Source organism: Phyllostomus hastatus, unplaced genomic scaffold (genome assembly GCF_019186645.2).
Source record: "Phyllostomus hastatus isolate PE091 unplaced genomic scaffold, TTU_PhHast_1.1 phas_scaffold_182, whole genome shotgun sequence".
Lineage (NCBI taxonomy): Eukaryota > Metazoa > Chordata > Mammalia > Chiroptera > Phyllostomidae > Phyllostomus > Phyllostomus hastatus.
Window position 1 is genome coordinate 29290672 of NW_025334013.1, and position 19901 is coordinate 29310572.

Consider the following 19901-nt stretch of genomic DNA (forward strand, 5'->3'; position numbering starts at 1 on the left):
TGGCTGAAAAGTATACTTTGTTAAATTGGAAGAGGGCGGGGGTGGGGGGGGGGGAGCCCCAAAACAAAAACCAACATCCGGCCTAAATTCTGGAACACTGGCAAAAATGTATAAAGCTGCATAAAGCTTTTAATACCTCCCCCACAGTACACCAAAATTACTAATGGGTAAAAAAATAAAATAAAATAAAATAAAAACACCCCTGGCTGGGAGTATTTATTTTTGATCCGTTGGTTATCAGGATCTAATTGTTTGCCCAGTCACTGGAGCCAGTCCCATCCCCCTCTTGCACACCAGGGGGCGCACATGCACTGTTGCTGAATCCAAGTTCTGGGCAAAAAGCAGGCAGTGAATTAGGTGATGGGAACTTGACCCCTCAGCCTGGATCCTTAAAAACCACCTCCACCCCTGCCCTGTACACTACACTGTGATCCCTGAATCCAGGGGCTTCAACAATTCCCAAACTTCATTTCTTTTCCGACCCCCCAAACTCCACAAACATATCAGGAAGGCCCCATAGGAGATCAATCACTCCACAGGGGCTCTCACCTGACCGAAGGCAGTAGGGGTAGGTCCCCCATCTTTCATCCAGGGGTAGGTAGGAGACGACTGGTGTGCCGGTGGCATGGACTAGGAAGGTGGGTCTGGAGCTGGGGGCTGTGGTGCCAAGGTGTGACTCTAGCTCTGGAGCTCGCCGAGTCCCTGTGAGTCAGGGCAGAATAAATCTTCAAATAAGTTAGTGATTTAGCACAGAAATTTACAGGGTTAGCATATGGCTTTGGTTTGTGGAGTCAGAAACTCAATACCATGGTTTCTACCAGGTTTGGTGGACATTATCAAGTCCTGAATTCAAAGGCCAACTCTAGACTTGATTCAGCTTCCCAGGTGAAATTGACATAAATATTGGGGTGTTGCCAAGCCTAGATTGGGGGCTGACCTTGGGTCAGAGAAGTAGGGGGTGAGTATGGGGATGAAGTGGATTTGCATGGAGTTTCTGCAAAGCCTGTCTCATTAATCTTAGGTTCCAAAGATTATTACTAGAGTTGGGTCAAGTTAGGGTCCTAAATGGCGCCAAGGATGTGCGTGGTTTGAAGTGAGTACTTGTATTAGGTTCTTTTCTGGTGACCCAATCTCAGTTCAGAAATTGGGTATCCCAATTTAGGAAGTGTGTTGGCATTGATCTGGGATTGGGATCAGAAGGAGTTTTATGTAAGGTTTGGGGTTCAGCAGAAAGTACTGGGGTTCATAACAGCTATTGGATATTAGGTTTTGTTTAGCAATGGTGGCTCAGTATTAGTGTTGGGGTCCATTTAAGGACCAGGTTGGTCCTATCAAGCTAGTAGTTAAGGGTGACAAGGAGATTTAGAGTCAGAATCGTTCTTTGGGCTCGATATGGGGCTTCAGATTTAAATCATTACTTGAGCCAATTTCGGGGCAGACTGAGGGGTTTAAACTCATTTTTTGAGTTTGGGGGTGGCTGAACATTAGATTCAGATCAGTATGGGGAGGCAATGGGGTAGAATTGGGTTCACATTACTATGGGAGGGGATCATATTAGAATCGGGAAGTCCGCTAATAGGATCTGGACTTCGTGTGGGAGTTTGGAACTGTACATGCTCATTATTGGGGTTCTGGTTCAATATAGGGAGTTCCAGTCGGTGTGCAGTCGGGGTTGGGTTGTGGCCTCCCTGGGCCTACTCGGCTCCGCGGTTCTAAGAGCGAGAGTGCACGAGGGGAGGGGCTGAGCCGGGGACGAGCACGGCAGGGGCGCGGGCGCGGGCCCGGGCACGAGCAGGGGCGCGCGGCTGGAGCTGGCGCGGGAGCGGCGGGAGCGGTGGTGGCGGCGGCGGCAGAGGCGGCGGCTCCAGCTCCGGCTCCGGCTCTAGCTAGGGCTCTGGCTCTAGCTCCAGGGAGTGGGACCCCGGGGCGGCGGCAGAAGAGGAGAGGGAGCAGCGGCCCAGCGGCTTGGGGGGGACATGCGGTCCGACGGCCCCTGGAGAGGCGGTGAGTGACCCCCGAGCCCCCTTCCAATCCCCTCCGCATAGGTTCCTTCCTCACTCCCCCCGCCCTCTTCCCGCGTCTACCCAACGGAGATGGGGGCGGTCCCGGGGGGCTAGGGGCGCCGCTGAGGCCCGGCCGCGCCCCCACCTGCCTCGCCCGCAGCCTCTGCTCAGCAGTCCCCCCACCCAACCCGGCGGCTCCTCCCCGCGCTCACCCCACGGCAGACGCGCCCCCCACCGCCGCGGGCTAGCCGGCCCCTTGCCGCCCTCCCCCGCCTAGACCGGCCTCCTCGCCGCACCTGAGCCGCAATCTGAACCTCCCCCCCAGAGCAAAGTTTCCCTTTTGCATTTATGCTCTCCCTCCTCGGCCCAACCCCACCTCCCCCCTTCCACCAGCGCCGACGCGCTCCGGGGGCGGCCCTCCACCTCCCACCTCCCACCACCCCAACCCCGGGCGGGTCCAGGCCGCGCCCCCGCCGCACCGGCGCCCCCTCCCAGCCGGCAGGGGATCCGCAGCCGACGCGCCCCAGTCTCACTCGCGGCCCCGGCGCACGTGCGGTCCCGGGGTGCGCCGGCGCGAGTTTGGAGCCCTCACCCCCCTCAATCACCAGCGCGGGCTGGTGAGGGGCCGGGACATGCTGTGCCCACCCCCACTCCAGTGCAGCGACGTGATGGCCCTGGAGCGCCCTGTCCCGGGAGGACGTGTCCACTCGGACCCGCTCCGGAAAGTTCACTCAGTCACCGCCCCGCGTCCCGTCCCGTCCTGGTGTGCCCTGGTCCTCATCGCGGTGCCCACGTTTCCCTCTCCGCTTCTTTATCCCTTTTCCTCTGTGTCTCGGTCTCTATCTCTGCCCTTCAACGTCTCTGTATCTCTGTCTCCCTGTGTCACTGCCTCCCAAACTCCCCCCCGCCCCCCAGCCCCCGCAATCTCAAGGTCTCTCTGCTTTCTCTCCCCAGGTCTCTCTGCTTTCCCTCCCTAGGTCTCTGTTCTCTTTCCCCGGGTCTCTCTGTGCCCCCTCCTCAGGGCTCCCTGTGGTCCTCGCCCACATCTCTGAGTCCCCCTTCCCGGATCTCTCTGTCGTGTCTCTCACCAGTCTCTTGGTGTCTCTGTCTCCCACTGACCCGAGTCTCCACACCCCTCTGCTAGGCCCCCTCTCCATTTCTCTGGAATGCTGCCCCTCAGGTTCTTCCACCCCAGGGTGGGGGAGGGGCTGGCCTTTCTCCCTATTTCAACATCCCCCCCAAGAGCTGGAACAGGTTGGGGAGTGGGAGTCCTGCCCCTGTGTGAGCTGTGAAACGGAAGGGAGGCTGCCAGTGTGAGGGGAATCCTCTGGACTCCCCTGGGGGCAGCGAGGCAGAGCTGGGAGGCTGGACTGCCGACTGTTGGTGATAAAGGCTCTACTTGGGCTACTGAACGGACTAGGGCGGGGATCCAGAGTGACCTGGTGTGGGATCTGGCCGGAGAATCCAGGAAGTGCATGGGAGTGAGAGGCCTGGAAAAGGAGCCCCGGTGGTGTTTCCAGTGGGGTCTTTGTTGGTGAGGAATCCCCTGAGAAGAGAAAGGACCTGCGGAGGGATCCTTGGGGAGGCAGCAGGGATCTGATGTGATCCAGAGGAAGGTTCTAACAGGAAATCTCAGGAAATTCTATGCTTGGCTCCTGACTAACTCTTGCTTCAGGGAGCAAGAAAATCCCAGTTTTTTACTGATTCTATGAATGAGCCTAGGGCCTCAAGAAGGAGCAGTTGTAACTCCCCCAAGCACAGCCCCCCCGCCATCCGCAGCCCCAAGCACAGGCCACACACTCACAGCCCTCTCATTCCCACACTCAGTTTGCCCCCGACACACACACACACACACACAACATCCACTGGCCTTCCTGCCCAGACAGTTTTTTGCACACTTGGGCTGCATGGCAGCCAGAGGTCTGGAATCTGCTGTGCTTGCATGCCATGCAGCGCTTCCTGCTTGTGCTCCCACAGTGATGTTGTGCACATCCAGGAAGGGGTGTGTGCACACTCGCAGTTTGCTGCATCCTCAAGCACACTTTATTGCACACTTTTGCTTGCTCATTGTCCTCCTTACGATTTGCAATGTCTCTCTAGTGGTGCTTTCTATTTCACTGCTCTTCCTCTTCCCTCTTGTCTTTCCTTTAACAAGGAAGTTGTTTTAATATAATTTCTTTCTTCCTCCCTGCCTTTCTCCCGCCTGCAGCTCCTGACCTCCTCTCAGTCCAGCTTTGTGCCCAGTCAGGGTGGATGTTGTATCGGGACTTTTGAGAGGGGAGGCTGGACTTGAGTGCTGGTAAAGCGGTTTGGGCCGGGGGCTACAGTAGTGGACTGCCTAAAACTTTTCTTGGCGATTGCAGTGGTGTGCAACAAAATGCTGGCCCCAGCAATCTGTGCTGCCCCTCCCATCATGCTAACTGGGAGTCCACTGTTGAGGGCCCTCGGTCAGGAGGAGGGGGGACCCCGACCTTCTCCACAGAGGCTGTGACACACAACATAGATCTCCCACTTTCTAGCTTAAGATCTTAAGAAGCGCCCTTCCCCCCTGAGGCTCAGTTTTACCCCCTGTAGGATGGAGCCGCTAATCCGACCCTGGTCAGGTGCCACGGCTGTTGTGAGAATCCAAGGGAACTGTGGGGTGGTGCATCGGCAGCAGGGGTATCGCTTCTCGTGTGGCTGACACTGCTGTGTGCTTGGACCGAGCTTGCAGCCTGGGCCTTGCCCTTGAGAAGCTCATGGTCCCTGGGGGAACAGACTGCATCATGGGAATGCAGAGCAATTCAGTAACCTCTTATTGATTGCCGACTGTGTGCCAAACCCTGGGCTAGGCACTTTCAGCCAGGCTGCCTCGCTTCCTGTGGGACTGACAGCTAGCTGTGTAGAAGAGGCGACCCACCACCCCTTAGTAGCTGCTGAGGTTGAGCTCAGCATTAGCTCGCCTAAGGCAGCTGTAACTCTAAGCTGAGGTTAGAAGCTGCGGGGGATTCAACATGATAATGCAGAGGAGAATCCAGGGGTCAGTGTGAGACAAGTCCCAGAGGAAACCAAGAAGGGGCTATCTGAATTGGGTTTTGAGAGGTGAATAGGAGTTCTTCAGTTGAAGAAAGGGTGCTCCAGGTAGGGAAAAGAAAAAAGTAATAATGTGAGTGAAGACTCAGAGGTCTTGTCACTTGTGGAGTATTCAGAGATACAGTAGAGCACAGAAGGCTTTGAATGCCCTTAATTGGCTAAGACTTCACTCGGAGAACACAGAAAGGGGGACCCAAAGGATTAAAGCTTGGGGTGGGACGTGTGCAGTGTGTTGTCAGATTTGTTTCTGGAAGATTCTGATGCTACGGGAAATGGATGGAGCCAAGGTGCTCAGTGAGGAGGAGGGTTTGTTCGGGGAAGTCCGGGGAGCGCTGACGGGGGCTTGGATAGGGCAGGATCCTGGCGCCACTTGGAAGGCACAGTTACTAGGACAGGATGGTTCATTGGATGTGGGGTGGGGAAGAGGAAGGGGTGCAGGTTCCTGGGAGTGATGGAGTGGGGTCTTCTCCCAGCTGGGGACTTGGGAGGAGAGGTCGGTTTGGGCGGGGGCAGGTAATGAGCTCATGGTTGGACACCTTGCTTTTGAGATGCAGCATTTGAGGTTGGGGCAGGGGTGGAGGGGACATGCAGGAGGGGGTGGGGGCGAGCCTCTGGAGTTTGAGAGAGAAGCCTGGGCCCGAGCAAGGACGGACAGTGAGTGAGGGCAGAGCTGTGCTCGTGGGGAGAAGACAGCCTCAGTGGTCAAGAGCACGGCTCTGGTCTCTGACTGCTGAGGGTCAGCTCCACCTAACCGTGGTGCGACCTGGAGCGAGTTGCTGAGCGTTTCCGAATCGGTTTTCTCGTGTGTCGTGTGCGATGCAATACTGTGCCCTGTAGGGTTGTTATGAGCATGAAAGTTAATGTGCTGAGAGTGCTTAGGACAGGGCCTGGCATCCAGTGAGCACGGTCTCAGTGTCAGCAGTCCTCACCATAGCCCTCATCAGTGTGGGGGTGCAGCCCTACCCCGTCAGAATGTGGGGAGGGGCTTTAAAAACTGCCTTGTGATGGTGAGGGGCCCTTGCTCACCTAAAGTAGCTGCAGTCCCGAGCTTAGCCTAGCAAGTTGGGGGAGCTCAACCAAGGGAGTGCCCAGCCCTCATCCCTCATCATGTTTTTGGGATTGTGTGTGTTGCTCAGGTGTTTCTGACCTTCAGGTGGGCTGGCACGAGAAGACTGAAGGAAGACGCCCTGGGGAAGAGACCCGGTGTTTGGTTTGGAATGGTGGAGGGGGCTCTCGGGAGGGGCAATTCAGTCGCCCATGTCCCCCGCCCGCCAGGACCCTGGACATCTAGCGAGACTCTTTATTCTCACGCCTTCCTCTGAGCGCCCGGCGGACGTGGGACGGGGACACATCTGACGCACCAGGACTGTGTGTGTCCCCGCCCTCCAGATCCAGGAACAGTGGTTTCCACTCCTCGGCAGTGTTGTCGCTGCTGCGTCTGGGGACTGTTCCTGGTGCAGCCACAGGCGCTGCCTGCGGGCTGCTCCTCCAGGTCTCAGCTCGTCCCTGGTCCCGCTGCCAGGCCGGCCTGCAGGCCTGGCGGGCGAGGGAGCGCCCTGCTGGGGTGGGGGCCAGCCTCGGGTCGGCGCCAAGGCCGTCTCACCTGATTTTGGTCCAGGCTGCCAACCTCACCCTTCTGAGGCCTTTCTGGGTGCCAGGCAGAGATTTCTGACCTGTTTCCGGTACCAGTCAAGTTCTTTCTGAGTAGCTTTCTCGTTGGTGCTCTGGGTGTATCTGGCAGTCAGTGATTGTTCTGGGCTCGTCCCGGGGTGAGCCTGGCGTGGTTCTGGTGAAACCGAGGGGTGATTCTGAGTGGCTCTCTAGGTGGTTTGGGGGCCAGTGTGCTCCCGGACTGGTGTAGTTTCGGGTGGGTGCTGTTCTGGAACCCTGCCCTGGTGCAGTTCTGTGTGCACTAAGGTCTTTCCAAGTACCTGTTTGTGTGTTCTCCAGGCCATTGGGGTACATACTGCAGGTGTGGCTCCTGCTCAGTTTAGGTCCAGTCTGCAGGCACCAGGCCCAGTGCTCCTGGTATGGCCGTGGGCACGGCCGAATTGCCTGCTGGCTTTGCTGTTCTCTGCCGGGGACTCCGCCCCTCTGCCTCAGGGTCCCTGAGCAACGGTAGAGCCAACAGCTACCTCATGTCGGGCACTGTGAGGCCCTGCGGGCATCCCCAGACAAATGGGCCTTTGAGTTTGGGATACGGAAGCTGGTTTGTCTGGCCAGACCTGCCTGGCAGCCTGTGTGCCAGGAGCAGTGGCCACAGGGAACTTTTTGGTGAAACTCGGTGATCTGGGGGAGGGAAGCCATTCTGAGTGAGCCCCAGGGCTGTTGGTTCTTGGGGGGTTGGGGGTGAGGGAGACAGGAGAGAGTGAGCGCCACACGGTAGGTGTGGATGGTACTGGGCTGGTGAGTCTTCAGTCAGTGAGGACATCCCCCATGTTGACGAAATTGTCAGTCTCGAGTGAGTCCCAGGGACAGGAGGCTGGCCTGGGCTGTGAGGGTGTTCCCTGAGCTCCGATCTGTGCGTCCGATTTGGGAGGAGCTGAGATGGCATTGCTGTGTGGGGAGGGGGGCTGAGGAGAAGCCCGCTGCCAGGTGTAGCCTGCGCCTCGTGGGCACCAGCAGCAGCACCAAGGCACTGAGCTATGGCGAGATGGCCATGAGGTGGAGTGGGCGTGTCTGGCCCCTGCCCCCACCCAGGACGGTGCCCACACTGGTGCAGACTCAGTGATGGTTCTAGAGGGAAGGGGCCCGCTCTGAGGCTGTATGCGTGCCAGCAGAAGAGGCATCCAGGGCACACCTTCATTTTAAAAATTATAGAGAAGCAGAAAGTCAAACATAAATACTGCTTCTGAAGCTTCTTTGAAGGCTGCATGTGTGCTGGTGTGGTGCTTCCAGGCTGGCTTGTTTTCCAAGAACTCATTCATGCATTCATCCACGCATTCAGCAAGCCTTGATGGAGCACCTACTATGTGCCAGCTCTCTGCTGGGTGCCAGGGGTACGGAGCTGAACCAGACACACACCTAGCTTATAGGTGTGACTCAGTGGCCATTCAGCAAATGTATAAGTAAATAAACCATCGCATTTCTGGCGTCTGCCGCAAGGCAGGGCCCAGCATGCGGTCTAGGACGCCACGTGAGAGAGTACCATCGGCCCTCAGACCTGAGGGGTCACTGGCTAGAAACTCATGGCTAGAACGTTCCAGGTGGAGACATACAGGCTGACAACTAGAAGGGATGCGGCACATGCGCCAGTCTGAAGAGGACGTTCTTGCAGTTGGCGGCCGGGAGGGAGGGGAGCTTGGCAGGGGCTGCCGGGGCGGGCAGTGCCGACGGCTCCACTGGCTGGAGGGTTACGTTGAGGAGGTTGGACACAGTTTTCCTGCTGAGGCCAGGGACTTGGTGTAGGATGTTCACATCTAGATGCCGCATGGCTGGAAGAAAGCCTGGCGCATAGTAGGTGCTCAGGAGTATCAAATGGGTGAGCGAGCGAGCGAGCGAGTGAGCGAGCGGCGAAGGGCGTTTTTGCTAAATGGGGATTGTCCTTCACAAACAGTTCCATCACCTGCTTTCTCCCCCTGCATAAATAGCACATTTTGACTGTCTTTCTGTGTCAGTACATACTCCACTGATGAAACGCGTGATGTTGTCATTCTTTCCTCTCTCCCCAGGAAGGAGCGGAGGCCCCGGCACCCTGCCCTCGGTGCTGGTCGTCCAAGAGTGACTGGTGTGAGCAAGCAAAGGCCGGGTGAGTGCGCCCCAGGGGTTTGGGGGCAGGGTTAGAGAGGTCCTGTGGGCCAGACTGAGTGGCTTGGGTTTTGACACAGGCTGGCAGAGGGCCACAGAAGGGGTGTCACTAGGGGCACGACCTGATCCGCGGTGCGTGTGGCAGAGGGATGACGGAGGCCCGGGTCAGGGAGGTGGTGATGGAGGTGGAGAGCAGGGATTCGAGTGCTGGCTAGGGAGGTGGAGGAGTCACAGGACGAGGTGAAGGACTGAATGTGGGGCGCGAGGGAGGGCGGCGTCAGGGATGCCGCCCGGGTTTCTGACTCTGACTGGGGTGGATGATGGGGGTGGGTGGGGACCGATACACAGCTTGTCGGCTGCTGTGGATGTGGAGTAGGCTTCCCGGTGGCGTCCTGGGATCTGTCTGCCTTTACACTCACCGTGTTTCTGTAGAGAAGCCTGTTCTTACCAGCTGTTGGCCGTGGTAGGAGGAGTAGGCTATCCACAGGTCCGGGCGCACCCTTCCTTGCTCCTTGAGGTCTCCTCCTTACTTTCCTTTAGAAGAGCAAGTGGTGTATTGCAGTTGCAGGGAATGAAGTTGGAGCATTAAGTTGGAGTCAGCATGATGGGCCTTGGGTGTCGGGCTAAAGACCTGGGGCTTTTTCCTGAGGGTGACGTGGAGGCGTTGAAGATCCTTAAGCAGAGAAGCAGCGTCCATGTGTCCATCTACCATCTCCTGTCCTTTCTACTACTTACAAGACGCTGTCTGTGTGCCCGCTGTGGAAAAAAGCAGCAGGCAAGGCGTGCTTGAAGGGCGTGATCAGATCTGCATGTTTGTGAGCTAAAGGGGGCGGTGTGATCTGTGTGCAGGGCGGGTTGGAAGGAGTGACCAAAGGCATGGAGCCCACTTAAGAGGTGAGCAGTGGCAGCTCTTACCAATGTGGTGGCTGGGATGGGTGCCGGGCAAATTCGAACTTACTGACCAGCCCTGGCCAGTGTTGCTCAGTCAGGGCACATATGGGAGGGAACCAACTGATGTTCTCTCTCTTTCTCTCTCTCATCAATAAACATACTTTTAAAATTTAAAAAAAAAAACCCACCGTATTGAGCAGCTGGACACGTGGGGTGAGGAGAAGAGAGAATCGGAGGAGGCCCGGCCGGCACGGTACCTGTTGCCGACATGGGGACCCGGAGGCAGAGTGGGATGGGGAGTTTGACTTCCCGTTGGGCCATCCTCTGTGAGCTCCTTAAGGCAGAGCCCAGGGCTGTCTTGTTCATCACCCTGCCTCCTGGCTCAGAGCCTCGTTCTGCAATGACGGACGAAGGCACAGGGCACGGAAGCAAAGGGCAGGGGAGGGAAGTGAGTGTGTATCGGGTATCCGCTGGGGGCCGGGTCCTGCGTGTGGTGAGGTGGACATTGTGGTTACTTAGAAGCTGCAGGTGGAAGGGACTCAGCACAGGTCAGGAAGGTCAGGTGGGGAGGATGGGTGTGGGAATACCTGCGTCCCTTTACCTGCCCATTCTGAGACAATGGGTCTCACCTACTGGGGAGCCCGGCCTTACCAGAAAAGGCGCCTAAAAGTGCAGCCCCCTGTCTTCTGGGGAGGCCACTGTGTGTGAAGGGGTGGGGTGTGCTATAAAGCTCAGCTTCTGGAGGCGAGGCTGACTTGGAGGCGGGTGGGGTGGGGATGGGGTGGGGTGATGCTCTCAGACCCGGAGGCCCGCGGACAGCTAATACAGGAGTTGAGTCAGGCTGAAGCCTCTTTGGGTGCGGGCCCCAGGGTGCTCGCCGGGGACCAGGTTCTGGGGCAGGGGCCAGGGCAGTCCCTAGGCCATGTCTACAAAAGAGCTTGCTGTCTCCATCAGGGTTTCTCAACCTCAGCACTGATGACACTGACCAGGCAGTCCTTTGTGGTGGCGGGCTGGCCTCTGACAGGGTGTCTCGAGGATGTCTGGCAGCATCCCTGTTTCTTCCCACGGGATGCCAGTAGCACCTGCCCCCCGCCCTGTCCTCAGTGCTGGCAGGTGTCTGCGGACGTTGTGTAGTGTCCTGCGGGGAACAGAGTCGCCCTGGCTTGGTAACCACTGGGCTGCATCACCTCTTGCTGCCTTACTAAGCCGCACAAGTCTGGAAAACTGGGGAGGACCAGGGGTTCAGTGATGGGCCACCCAAGCTGAGTTCTGAAGGGTGAGTAGGTGGCTGGGGCAGGAGAAAGGCGTTCTTCCCAGCAGAGAGCAGCAAGTGCCGAGGCTGCAGGCAGCCACGCTGGGGAGCACTCCCCAAGGGAGGCCCCACTCCCCAGGGAAGGAGGCCGAGGGCTGGCGGCCTGGGGATGGTAGCTGTAGGAAGGTGCCTCTGCTGGTCCCTTAGCCCGGAGCCAAGCCTGTGCTGAGCCCTGGGCCCCCTACCTGCTGGAGACTCCGGGACCCTCTCTCAATCCCCCTGCACGCGCAGGGGAGGCTCAGCAGCTGAGGGCTGAGAATGGGCAGGGCAGGCGGGCTGTTCCTGGCTGCGCTCACGGACGCCGGTCCCTGGCTGGAAGAAGAAGGCAGCCTGCTGTCGGCGGCTCCTTCCCCAGAGCAGGGTCCGGGCTGAGCCCTCGATTTATTCTCGTCCTAATCCGGCGGTTGGTTTGGTGAGAGTTGGAAACATGTTGGTTTTCCTCTCCCAAGTGTAACAAGCCCGTTTCCGCCTCCGTGGCCGCTGCTGCAGTGCCACGCGGTGGACTGTCCAAGACGTGACAAAAGGGCTCAGTTAGCTGCCCGCCGATCAGAAGAAGAACAGCTTCCAGCCCTCCCCGCCCTCGGGCTCCTCTTGCTCAAACGCCAGCCTTTCCCTTTGGCCGGCGCCCCATGGGGCCCTGGGTGCCCTTCCTTCCGCCACCGCCGACGTCCATTCTGGGGCCCCCGCCTCCTGGGAGCGGGGTCCTGCCCTGGGCAGGAGGCAGGGAGGAAGCCGGAGGAACAGGTGGTATTTGGAGATTAATTAATATTTGTGAATAAAAACACGTGCCCAAGGGAAACAAATCAATCTGTGTTTGCATATTCATGAGGAGGTCTGAATGATCCCAGCTGTTCTCCAGCCAGGGAACCCCCCACCCCACCTCTGGCATCACGTGGTCCCTGGGGGTGGGACTCCGGGGCTGACCAGGGTGGCCAGGTCGGGCTGTGTGGAGGGGACAGGGGCTGCGTGGAGGTGACGGGCTGCGTGGAGGTGACGGGACCTCCGTGTAAGGTGCGTTTCCGTGACGATTGTCACTGAGTCCTGTGACTTGGTGCAGTGCCTGTCCTCCCCCCCTTTTCCCTCAGACCCTGCCTCTTAGGGGTTTTGGTTTCACGAACCAGTACAGTTTCCAAGGTACTTGGGGACCAGGCATGGGGTTGGCAGCTTTTTGTTTTACCAAGTAAGGACATGATTTAAAAAAAAATAACTGCTGTCTGCTTTCACCATCATTTCCTATAAGAAAGGACATTTTAACACCAAGGACGAAATTTGAGAGTAAAGGACAGTTCTGTCCAGGAAAGGGTGCTTGGCAGCTTTATACTGATGGAGCAAAGGAAAAGGGTATATTAAAACCATTCCGAATGCAGAAAAATTACATTTAATTATATTCTGTTGTACAGCAGAGTTGTTTTCCTGCCTGAGGATGTCAGTTCGGCAGAGCCGATGGCCCACAGCGCAGGTCAGCGACGGGCCTGGGCGTGCAGGTGTCCGTCCGGCCTCGTGTCCGGCTTGGGCAGCGAGAGCCCAGACTCACCCAGGCGCCTGCGGAGGTGGCGCTCTGCGCTTAACGCAGTGGCGCCGGGTCCAGTGGGCTCCCTGCCACCCCAGCAAGGCTAGCACTGCCCCGCCTCCCTGATCCCCTCCCGCCTTTTCCCATAGGCAGCCCTGAGCCCTCAGGAGTGGGGACCTGCCTGGGGACCTGGGACTCTGAGTGCGGGGCCCTGGAGCTGGGAGCGGCATGCACTGCCCTGACAGGCGCTTCCCACCATGGGCTCCGCGGTGGCGGGGGGGGGGGGCAGCTTGCTCACGCCAGGAGCTGACGCGGGAAAGGGCCTGCTCGGACAGCCACGTGGCTGCCTGAGCAATTCCCCGGGAATGTGTCGGCGTGTGTGTGTCCCTGTGTCGCCCCTCTCTCTGGGCAGCCACGTCCCTGTGTCCATGGGCCACTGGGGGAGCTCTCTGGGGGAGGAAATGTCTTTTCAACTTGTCCACCTCTGTCTGTTCTGCTTGCTGGGCCTGAACAGGGTCACGAACACAGCAGGCCCAGACAAACACGGGATCTCTGGAGTCCCCTAGTCAGAGCCCCCCATGTTTGTCTCAGCGGGCTGGGGTTACCAGAGGCCCAGGGTCACCCAGGGTCAGAATCTCGTCCAAGACATGATACCTGCTCTGCATTACACCCCCGTGATGGCTGTACTGGGGACACACAGCCCTTGCACACGTCCCCAGTACAGGTGGACGGGATGGACACCTCCGTGATGTCTGTAACGGGGGGTCACACTGGGGAGTCACACCTCTAGACTGTCGGTCAGGCAGCTCCACTCCTGTGACGCTGGGACCCTCTGTCACACTGACGGTGTCTGGGTCAGACAGCTGCATGTCTGTGACGTCTGCACTGGGGTGTTACTTCGCCGTGGGTACCAGGGCAGCCACAGGGAGTCAAGTCTGTGAGGATGGTGTCAGGAACCTATGTTCCAGGGTGGCTGTGCTGTGCAGTGGCACCTCCATGCTGTCTGTCCCATGTGGCTTCGTCCCCGTCATGCCCGTGCCAGGGAGCTGTGCCCTGTGGTGGGTGCTCCTGCGGGGGGAGCCCTGTGGTACCTGCACTGAGGGGGCTCACACCGGCTGCTTATAGCCGAGGTTAAACCTCTGTGGTTATTGCGTTGCTGCCCCCCATGATGTCTGTACGAGGCCCCCCTGCCCCGTCCTTTGGTGCCACACACCGCTGAGCTGTGAGCTGTGATGTCTGTGCCAGGGGCTGCGGGATGATTGTGTCAGGGGACCGTGTCTCCGTGATGCCTGGCCGGGCGTTCCGCCACCTGATGTCTGCTGGGATGTTGGATTCTGTTGTCGGCCGCCCTGCTGCGCCGCAGCGCCTGATGGCCAAGCCCAGAAGGGGCTTTGTGATACGTGACCTCCATCCCAAATCGGCTGTGCGAGGCCTCGTGCATTGTGGGGGCTCCCTCTCTCCGGGAGGTCTCAGCCACCGGAGCCCTGTCATCGCTGAGCACAGCCCCGGGTGTGATGTGGTTGCCCACCACACCCCTTCAACTTCTTGCTTTTGCTGCTCAGCTCCTGTCTCGGGCTTTTGGCAAGAGCTGGGACAGGGTACATCCCCACCCTCCTTCCTTTGTGTTCAGCCCCTTTCCTCTTCACAGTCCTGCCTGCTTTGTCCCAGCACCTTTGCTCACCTACTGACTTCTGATCTCACGACCTTTGACTTTCTCAGTTGAGACTAGGGTTCAGATTCTAAGAAGGAGCAGAACCGTCTTTGAGCTGTGCCCCTCGTGATCACCAGTCCTGTCACCTCCTTGCAAATGTTCTTAACGTTGTGGGTCAGCCAGAGCCTGGCCCTGATCTCGACCCTCCACGGGAGTCAGCGGGTGCCGCTGTAGGTCCCTAAGGTGTGTTCTCTGTCACTCACTCCTCCTCTGTGTCTTGTGGCATTTTTAGAGCATCGGTGAGGGACTTGCATGCCAGCTTCTGCACCAGAGGAAGGTGTGAACAAAGCTGGTGGGCACCAGTGTGCCTCCCCTACAGCCCCCTATTTGGGGAACATGGGAGGCAGACCCTGAGGAGTCCCCCACGGGGGCCGGGCCGAGAAAGCAGTGTGTCTGTGCTGCACGGCGTGACCGTGCCGAAGGCCTCGCTCCGGCTCCTGGTAGAGCCGGGAGGGAGCGTGGGAGGAGCCCTGTGAGCAAGGCCTGGTCCGCCCCAGATGAGGTCCTCCCCCTGCACAGGTTTGTGTCTCTGTGTGGTGGCACTTTGGAGCATGTGGCCCTGTGAAGTTTGCCCATGCCCCTGCTGGGACAAGGGCAAGGAGGTGGGTTGAATCTAGGGTTCAGCACCCCCACTTCCTGGCCACTAGGGCCTCCCTGTAGCTTCCCTTTGGAGTGGGGAGGTGCCGTGGGAATTGGGTAGGATGAGGGTGGCCAGGTGGGCAGCTGCAGCTTGTTAAGAGTGAGTCCCGGCGAGCCTGGACAGGTTGTGGCTTTGACTTCGAGCCCCTGATACCTGGATCCTGTCCGCCACTGTCAAGTCTGTGCTCAGGTCTGCACGCAGCCTGTGGGGTCTGGCCGCCTGCCCGCTTCCTCCCCGCTGGGAGAGGAGGGAGAACAGGTGCCCCAGGGACTCTGGAGTCCCTGGCCTGTGTGGGCCTTCTAACTTCTGTCTGATCCCTCTCTGTGTCTCGTTTCGTTTGGTCTCTGTGTATCTCTGACCCTGGTCCTCTGTCCCTGCTCCCTCTTGAGGAAACTCAAGATCTGGGATGGAGGGTCCCTGTACACCATCCGGTCTCGGTAGCCCCCTGCCCCCTGTTCAGGTTTGGGGAATGACCTGAAGGCCTTACCTTACAATGTGACTCTTGGGCTATTTTGGAGGTCACTAGGGGATCTATAAGAAGCCTGAGTGGTCACAGGGGTCAGAAGGTATGGGTGAGCCCGGCTGGTGTGGCTCAGTGGGTTGAGTGCTAGCCTATAAACTAAAGCGTCGCTGGTTCAATTCCCAGTCAGGACACATGCCTGGATTGTGGACCAGGGCCTTGGTGGGGGGCACGCAAGAAGCATTCATGTTTCTCTCCCTCTCTTTCTTCCTTCCCCTCTCTCTAAAACTAAAATAAATAAAAATATTTACAATAAAAAAAGGTATCGGTGATCATTGTATAGCTGGCGGGGGGCCGGGTCTGTTGAACTGGGCTGTGGATGATGATCCGTCATCAGTGAGGATGAGCAGGGGTCTGGGTGAGGAGGAAGGCCAGGAGGTGGCATGGGTGGGCCGCAGAGACCCTGGAGAATACCAGCTGACTGGCTCGCCCTTCTCTCCGTCACAGGTCGATTGTCCTGGGCTGTGGCTGGCCGTGGTGCTGGACTCCTGGATGGCCCCTGAACCAGCCCCAGGGAGGACGATGGTGCCCCTTGTGCCTGCACTTGTGATGCTTGGTTTGGTGGCGGGCGCCCACGGCGACAGTAAGTCTGACCCCTTGAGGTGTGGGATCTCCCAGGTCAAAAGGTGGCGGTGTCCCTCATAGCAGGACTCTGGGATGGGGGCAGGACCAGCTACGAGGAAAGACAGGATGGCTAGGTGCCTCTCCAGACCTTTCTCTGTCCTAGAGAGAACCCCCTGACACGGAGAGCCCCTATCCAGGAAGCACCCAGCTCCTTGCTTCCCAGGTGCATCCCGTGGAATTGCCTGCATGTCCCTTAAGACACTGCGGGGCTGGGCGTGTCTAAGCGTGACTCCCTTTTATGGGCTAGGGGTGAGACCCGAGTGGGATTCATGTGGTCACTGGGCGATGTGCTCGGGCCTGCGCCGTGTGCACCGCTGCAGGTCTGTGCAGGAGGCCCTGTCAGACTGGCATGGGAAGGGGGGCGGGCAGGCAGCATGTGAGGAATGCGTGTGGACCTGAGAATGGATGCCACCTGTGTCCACACATCCAGGGAGGACCCCGAAGGCAGAGCCATCATAGCACTGCCCCGGCGCTGCACCCGGGGTATCCAGGTGTGAAGGCACAGCCCCTCCTTTCCCCTCTCCCCTGGGTCTTCAAGGCAAAGGAGCGTCCCCCTCTCCCAGCCCCTCAGTCCCGGGGAGGCCGGGGGAGATTGCACTTGGCCAAGAGGAAGATGGTCTCCAGCACCCCTCTGTGTGTGTGTTGGGGGAAGTGGAATTGTCCCCTGCCCAGATCCAACTCCGAACTTTGGTCCCTTTCCTGCGCCCTTCCCCCTGCCTGGCACTGTGAGACTGGCCGCAGCCCGCCCCATCACCATGGTTACCACTGCTTGGTTACTGGTAGGAGGCGGGGCACAGGGCTGATTTAGCCAATCTGCACACTGAGGGGGAGGGGCGGGGTCGGAGCCAAGGTCCCTGGGGGAAAAGGGGATGTTCCCAGCCTGTGCAGAGCCCAGAGGTGGCAGAGGGCCAACCCAGGGGTCACCCTGGGGGTCAGCAGGCAGTAGGGCTCCCCCCACCCCCCCCCACCCCAAGTCTGTAGGCAAAGATATTCTCTCCTTGCCCCACCCAGGCCCTTTCTCCAGAGGCTTATTAATTATTCAGGACCAGATCCGGAGAGGGGTTGGACTGGAGCTCCTGCCCTTTGTCCTCCCTGGCTGGGTCCTGGTGGGGCTAGAAGGGCAAGAAGAAGGGGAGTGCATGGGGGTGAGGGGTAATGGGAGCACTGAGGTGCTGGCAGTGGGAGGGCTGGACAGGCCCGACTAGGGTGGGGTTAGGGAGTGGGGGTGATCTCCAAGCGGTTAGGTAGTGCTTGAGCCTGCAGGGACAGGTTGGGGTAGACAGTCATCGCGTGTGACTTCCCACAGTGGCAGGGAGGCGAAGGCTCTTCGAGAGTCAGGTGTGGTCATTTGCCTTGGACATTCCCCCACCCCCACCCTGGCCACTCTCAGGGCCTTCAGACAGGGAGCTTGAAGGTGGGGGGGTGGGGGTGCTGCTGCTCAGCTGGGCTTTCAGAGTCAGCACCTCCTGGGGGAAGAACTGCCTTTTCCTCCTGCTGCAGACCCAACGTGCCCCAGCCTGCACCCCTCACCCCCACCCCCCACCCAACCTGCTCGTCTTCCTGTTTTCTCTCCTGGCGAATGGCATTGCCACCCACCGGCCGCCCAAGTCAGAAACCTGGGCCTCCTCCCAGCCGCCTCGCTCTCATACCCCACATCTAATCCATCACCAAGTTCTGTTGTTTCTCCCTTCTAAATATCTTTGGAATGCATCCACTTCTCTCTCTGCTCCCTTCACCCAAGCCACCCTCAGCTCTGGTTGGAGCTTTTGTATGCAACGGCTCCTGATCGCTTCCAAGCCTCCAGTCTCTTTTCTCATAATGTGCTCTTCATTCCGGAGTAAAAGTCACGTTACAAAACAAAAGCCTGATCCTGTCGCCCTTCAGTTTAAAACCCTGCGCTCTCCTCCCTTTTGCCTTCGGGATCAAGCCTAGGGCTCGCAGGCCTTTTTCAGGCCCTGCTTGTCCAGCGTCTGCTGACCTCGTCCTGCCCTCTGACCTCCCACCCCACACCCGGCCATGCTGCCTGCTCTCAGTCGCTCGTGTTCTCCCCAGGCCTCTGGTCCTCTCGTTTTCTCTGCTTGGAACCCTCTTCCCCACCCCGTTCCCCTGCCCGGTTCCCGTTCATCTGGAGCCATCACCTCCTCCGGGAGCATGGGCCAGGTGCTGCCCCTCTGTGCTCTACCAGAGTGTGTGACTGTGGCCGTCTGCTTTGGGGCTGCCTGTCCCATTGGGCTGTGAGTTCTGGCGGGTCAGGCCACTGTCCAGCTCAGGTCCTGGAGTGTAGTCGGTGAGTGAAGGGGTGGCGTCAGGCCTGGTCCCCCAGTAGGAGCTGGGGCAGAGCAGAACAGTTTTTAGAGCAGAGTCCAAGACCCTTCGTGCTGGTCCTTAAAGATCAGAGCCCGAAGGTCAGGGTCTGGGAGGCAGGAACCAGCCGGAGACTCTGAAATACGTGGGCTAGCCTCTGCTTCCAGGCAGAGAGGAATGTGGGACACGGGCCTGGGCCAGTGGCGGTGGTGATCTGGCCTGGGAGACAGGTCTGTCTTCCAGGCTCGCCTTACGCTGCACACACTTTTGGGTCTGTCCCCCAGTGGTGGCCAGGGCTGAGCTGGGCTTGGGAGACCTCTAGCCAGCGGCGAGCAGCAAACGCCACCAGAGCTGCGATGAAAGGTAGGGCAGGCACCCCAGAGAATTGACGACCGGCGCAGTGAAGCGTGGAGTGGACAAATGCGTTTCTGTGGGCCTCTTAACGAGACAAATGAATGGGGGCTCTGGCCTCTGAGGGGAGCAGGGCGGGGGTGGGGTGGGGAAGCAGCTGCGAGAGTCGGCCCAGATGCCCCAACGTCAGTGCCGAGTCAGCTCTGGTCGGGACCTGGGCTTGTGGGGCCTGGGAGGCTCCCCAGTCCCCAGCCCACCCACTACCAGCCCACCCACTGCCCACCCACTACCATGTGAGGCTTTGTGGCTTCTCACGGGGGAGTCTTGTGGGGCCAGAGGTGGTCCTGAGTAGGAAGAGTTTTCTGCTGATCTGCCGCGTGTGGGGGTGGGAAGAACACAGGCCTGCCTTTGGAACCTGCGCGTGGGTTCCTGCTGTGGGTGCCGTGTCGGGAGCGCGCTGGCACAGAGGCGGTAGCCTGAGCATCTTGGGAGGCCTCCTGGAAGAGGGGGTCCCTGAAGGGTGAGTGGGCATTTGCTAATGGGGGTGTTGCATAAGGAGAGGAGACTGGGGGAAGAAGCAGGCATGGGCCTGGGCTCCTTTATGGAGCTCCTGGGAGATCCTCCGTGAGTCCCGTCCTCCTTGTGTCCCCAGACCATGTGGGACAGTCAAGGATGCAGGACCTGGCTACGGCCCAGTCACTTCGAACCGCAGCATCCGAGCGCAGGATGCCGGGTGGCTGGAGGGGTAGGTGGTGGGTGGGGGCCGGGGCCTGAGTAGCTGAGGATGCGTCTGGCACGTCGTTCCCCTGCCCCCTCCTCCAGAGCCTGTGGGGCTGGAACACGGCGGCGGGGTGCTGCATGCAGCTCTGCAGCGCGCTTCCACGCGTCCTCACGGGTGTGGAGGGCCCGGAGTCCCGTCTAGACTCCGTCCCCTGGGGACTCCAGCAGGCTGCTTTCTCTCTCAGGGCCCGTCTTCCTGTTGCGCAATGAGGGTGATCACTCCTACCTGGAAAGGTTGACTGAGGTCACCTGTTCACGGCGCCTGGCACGTAGTACATGCTCCCTCCATGGGAGGCCATGGCCTAGGGCTCCCTGAGTGTCCCCTGGAGCCCAGGGTTGTCTCTGAGTGGGCTTCTTGGGGCGGGGCGTGGAGCAGTCACAGGAGCCAGCACTAATGAGTCCCCAGCTCATTAGGCGGTTCAGGGCCTGGGAAATC

The 19901-nt window shown here is 59.1% G+C and overlaps 1 protein-coding gene across 2 annotated transcripts in view; it reads left to right on the forward strand.

Moving 5' to 3' along the window:
- The first annotated feature begins 1797 nt into the window (after positions 1-1797).
- Positions 1798-19901, forward strand: part of PTPRF (protein tyrosine phosphatase receptor type F) — an 82755-nt gene continuing 64651 nt past the window's right edge. For both annotated transcript variants that reach the window (XM_045859835.1, XM_045859837.1), the window contains exons 1-3: positions 1798-2004; positions 8747-8823; positions 15854-15989. In XM_045859835.1, the coding sequence (XP_045715791.1) occupies positions 15899-15989 (91 nt within the window). In that variant the 5' untranslated portion in view covers positions 1798-2004; positions 8747-8823; positions 15854-15898. The remainder of the gene's footprint in view (positions 2005-8746; positions 8824-15853; positions 15990-19901) is intronic.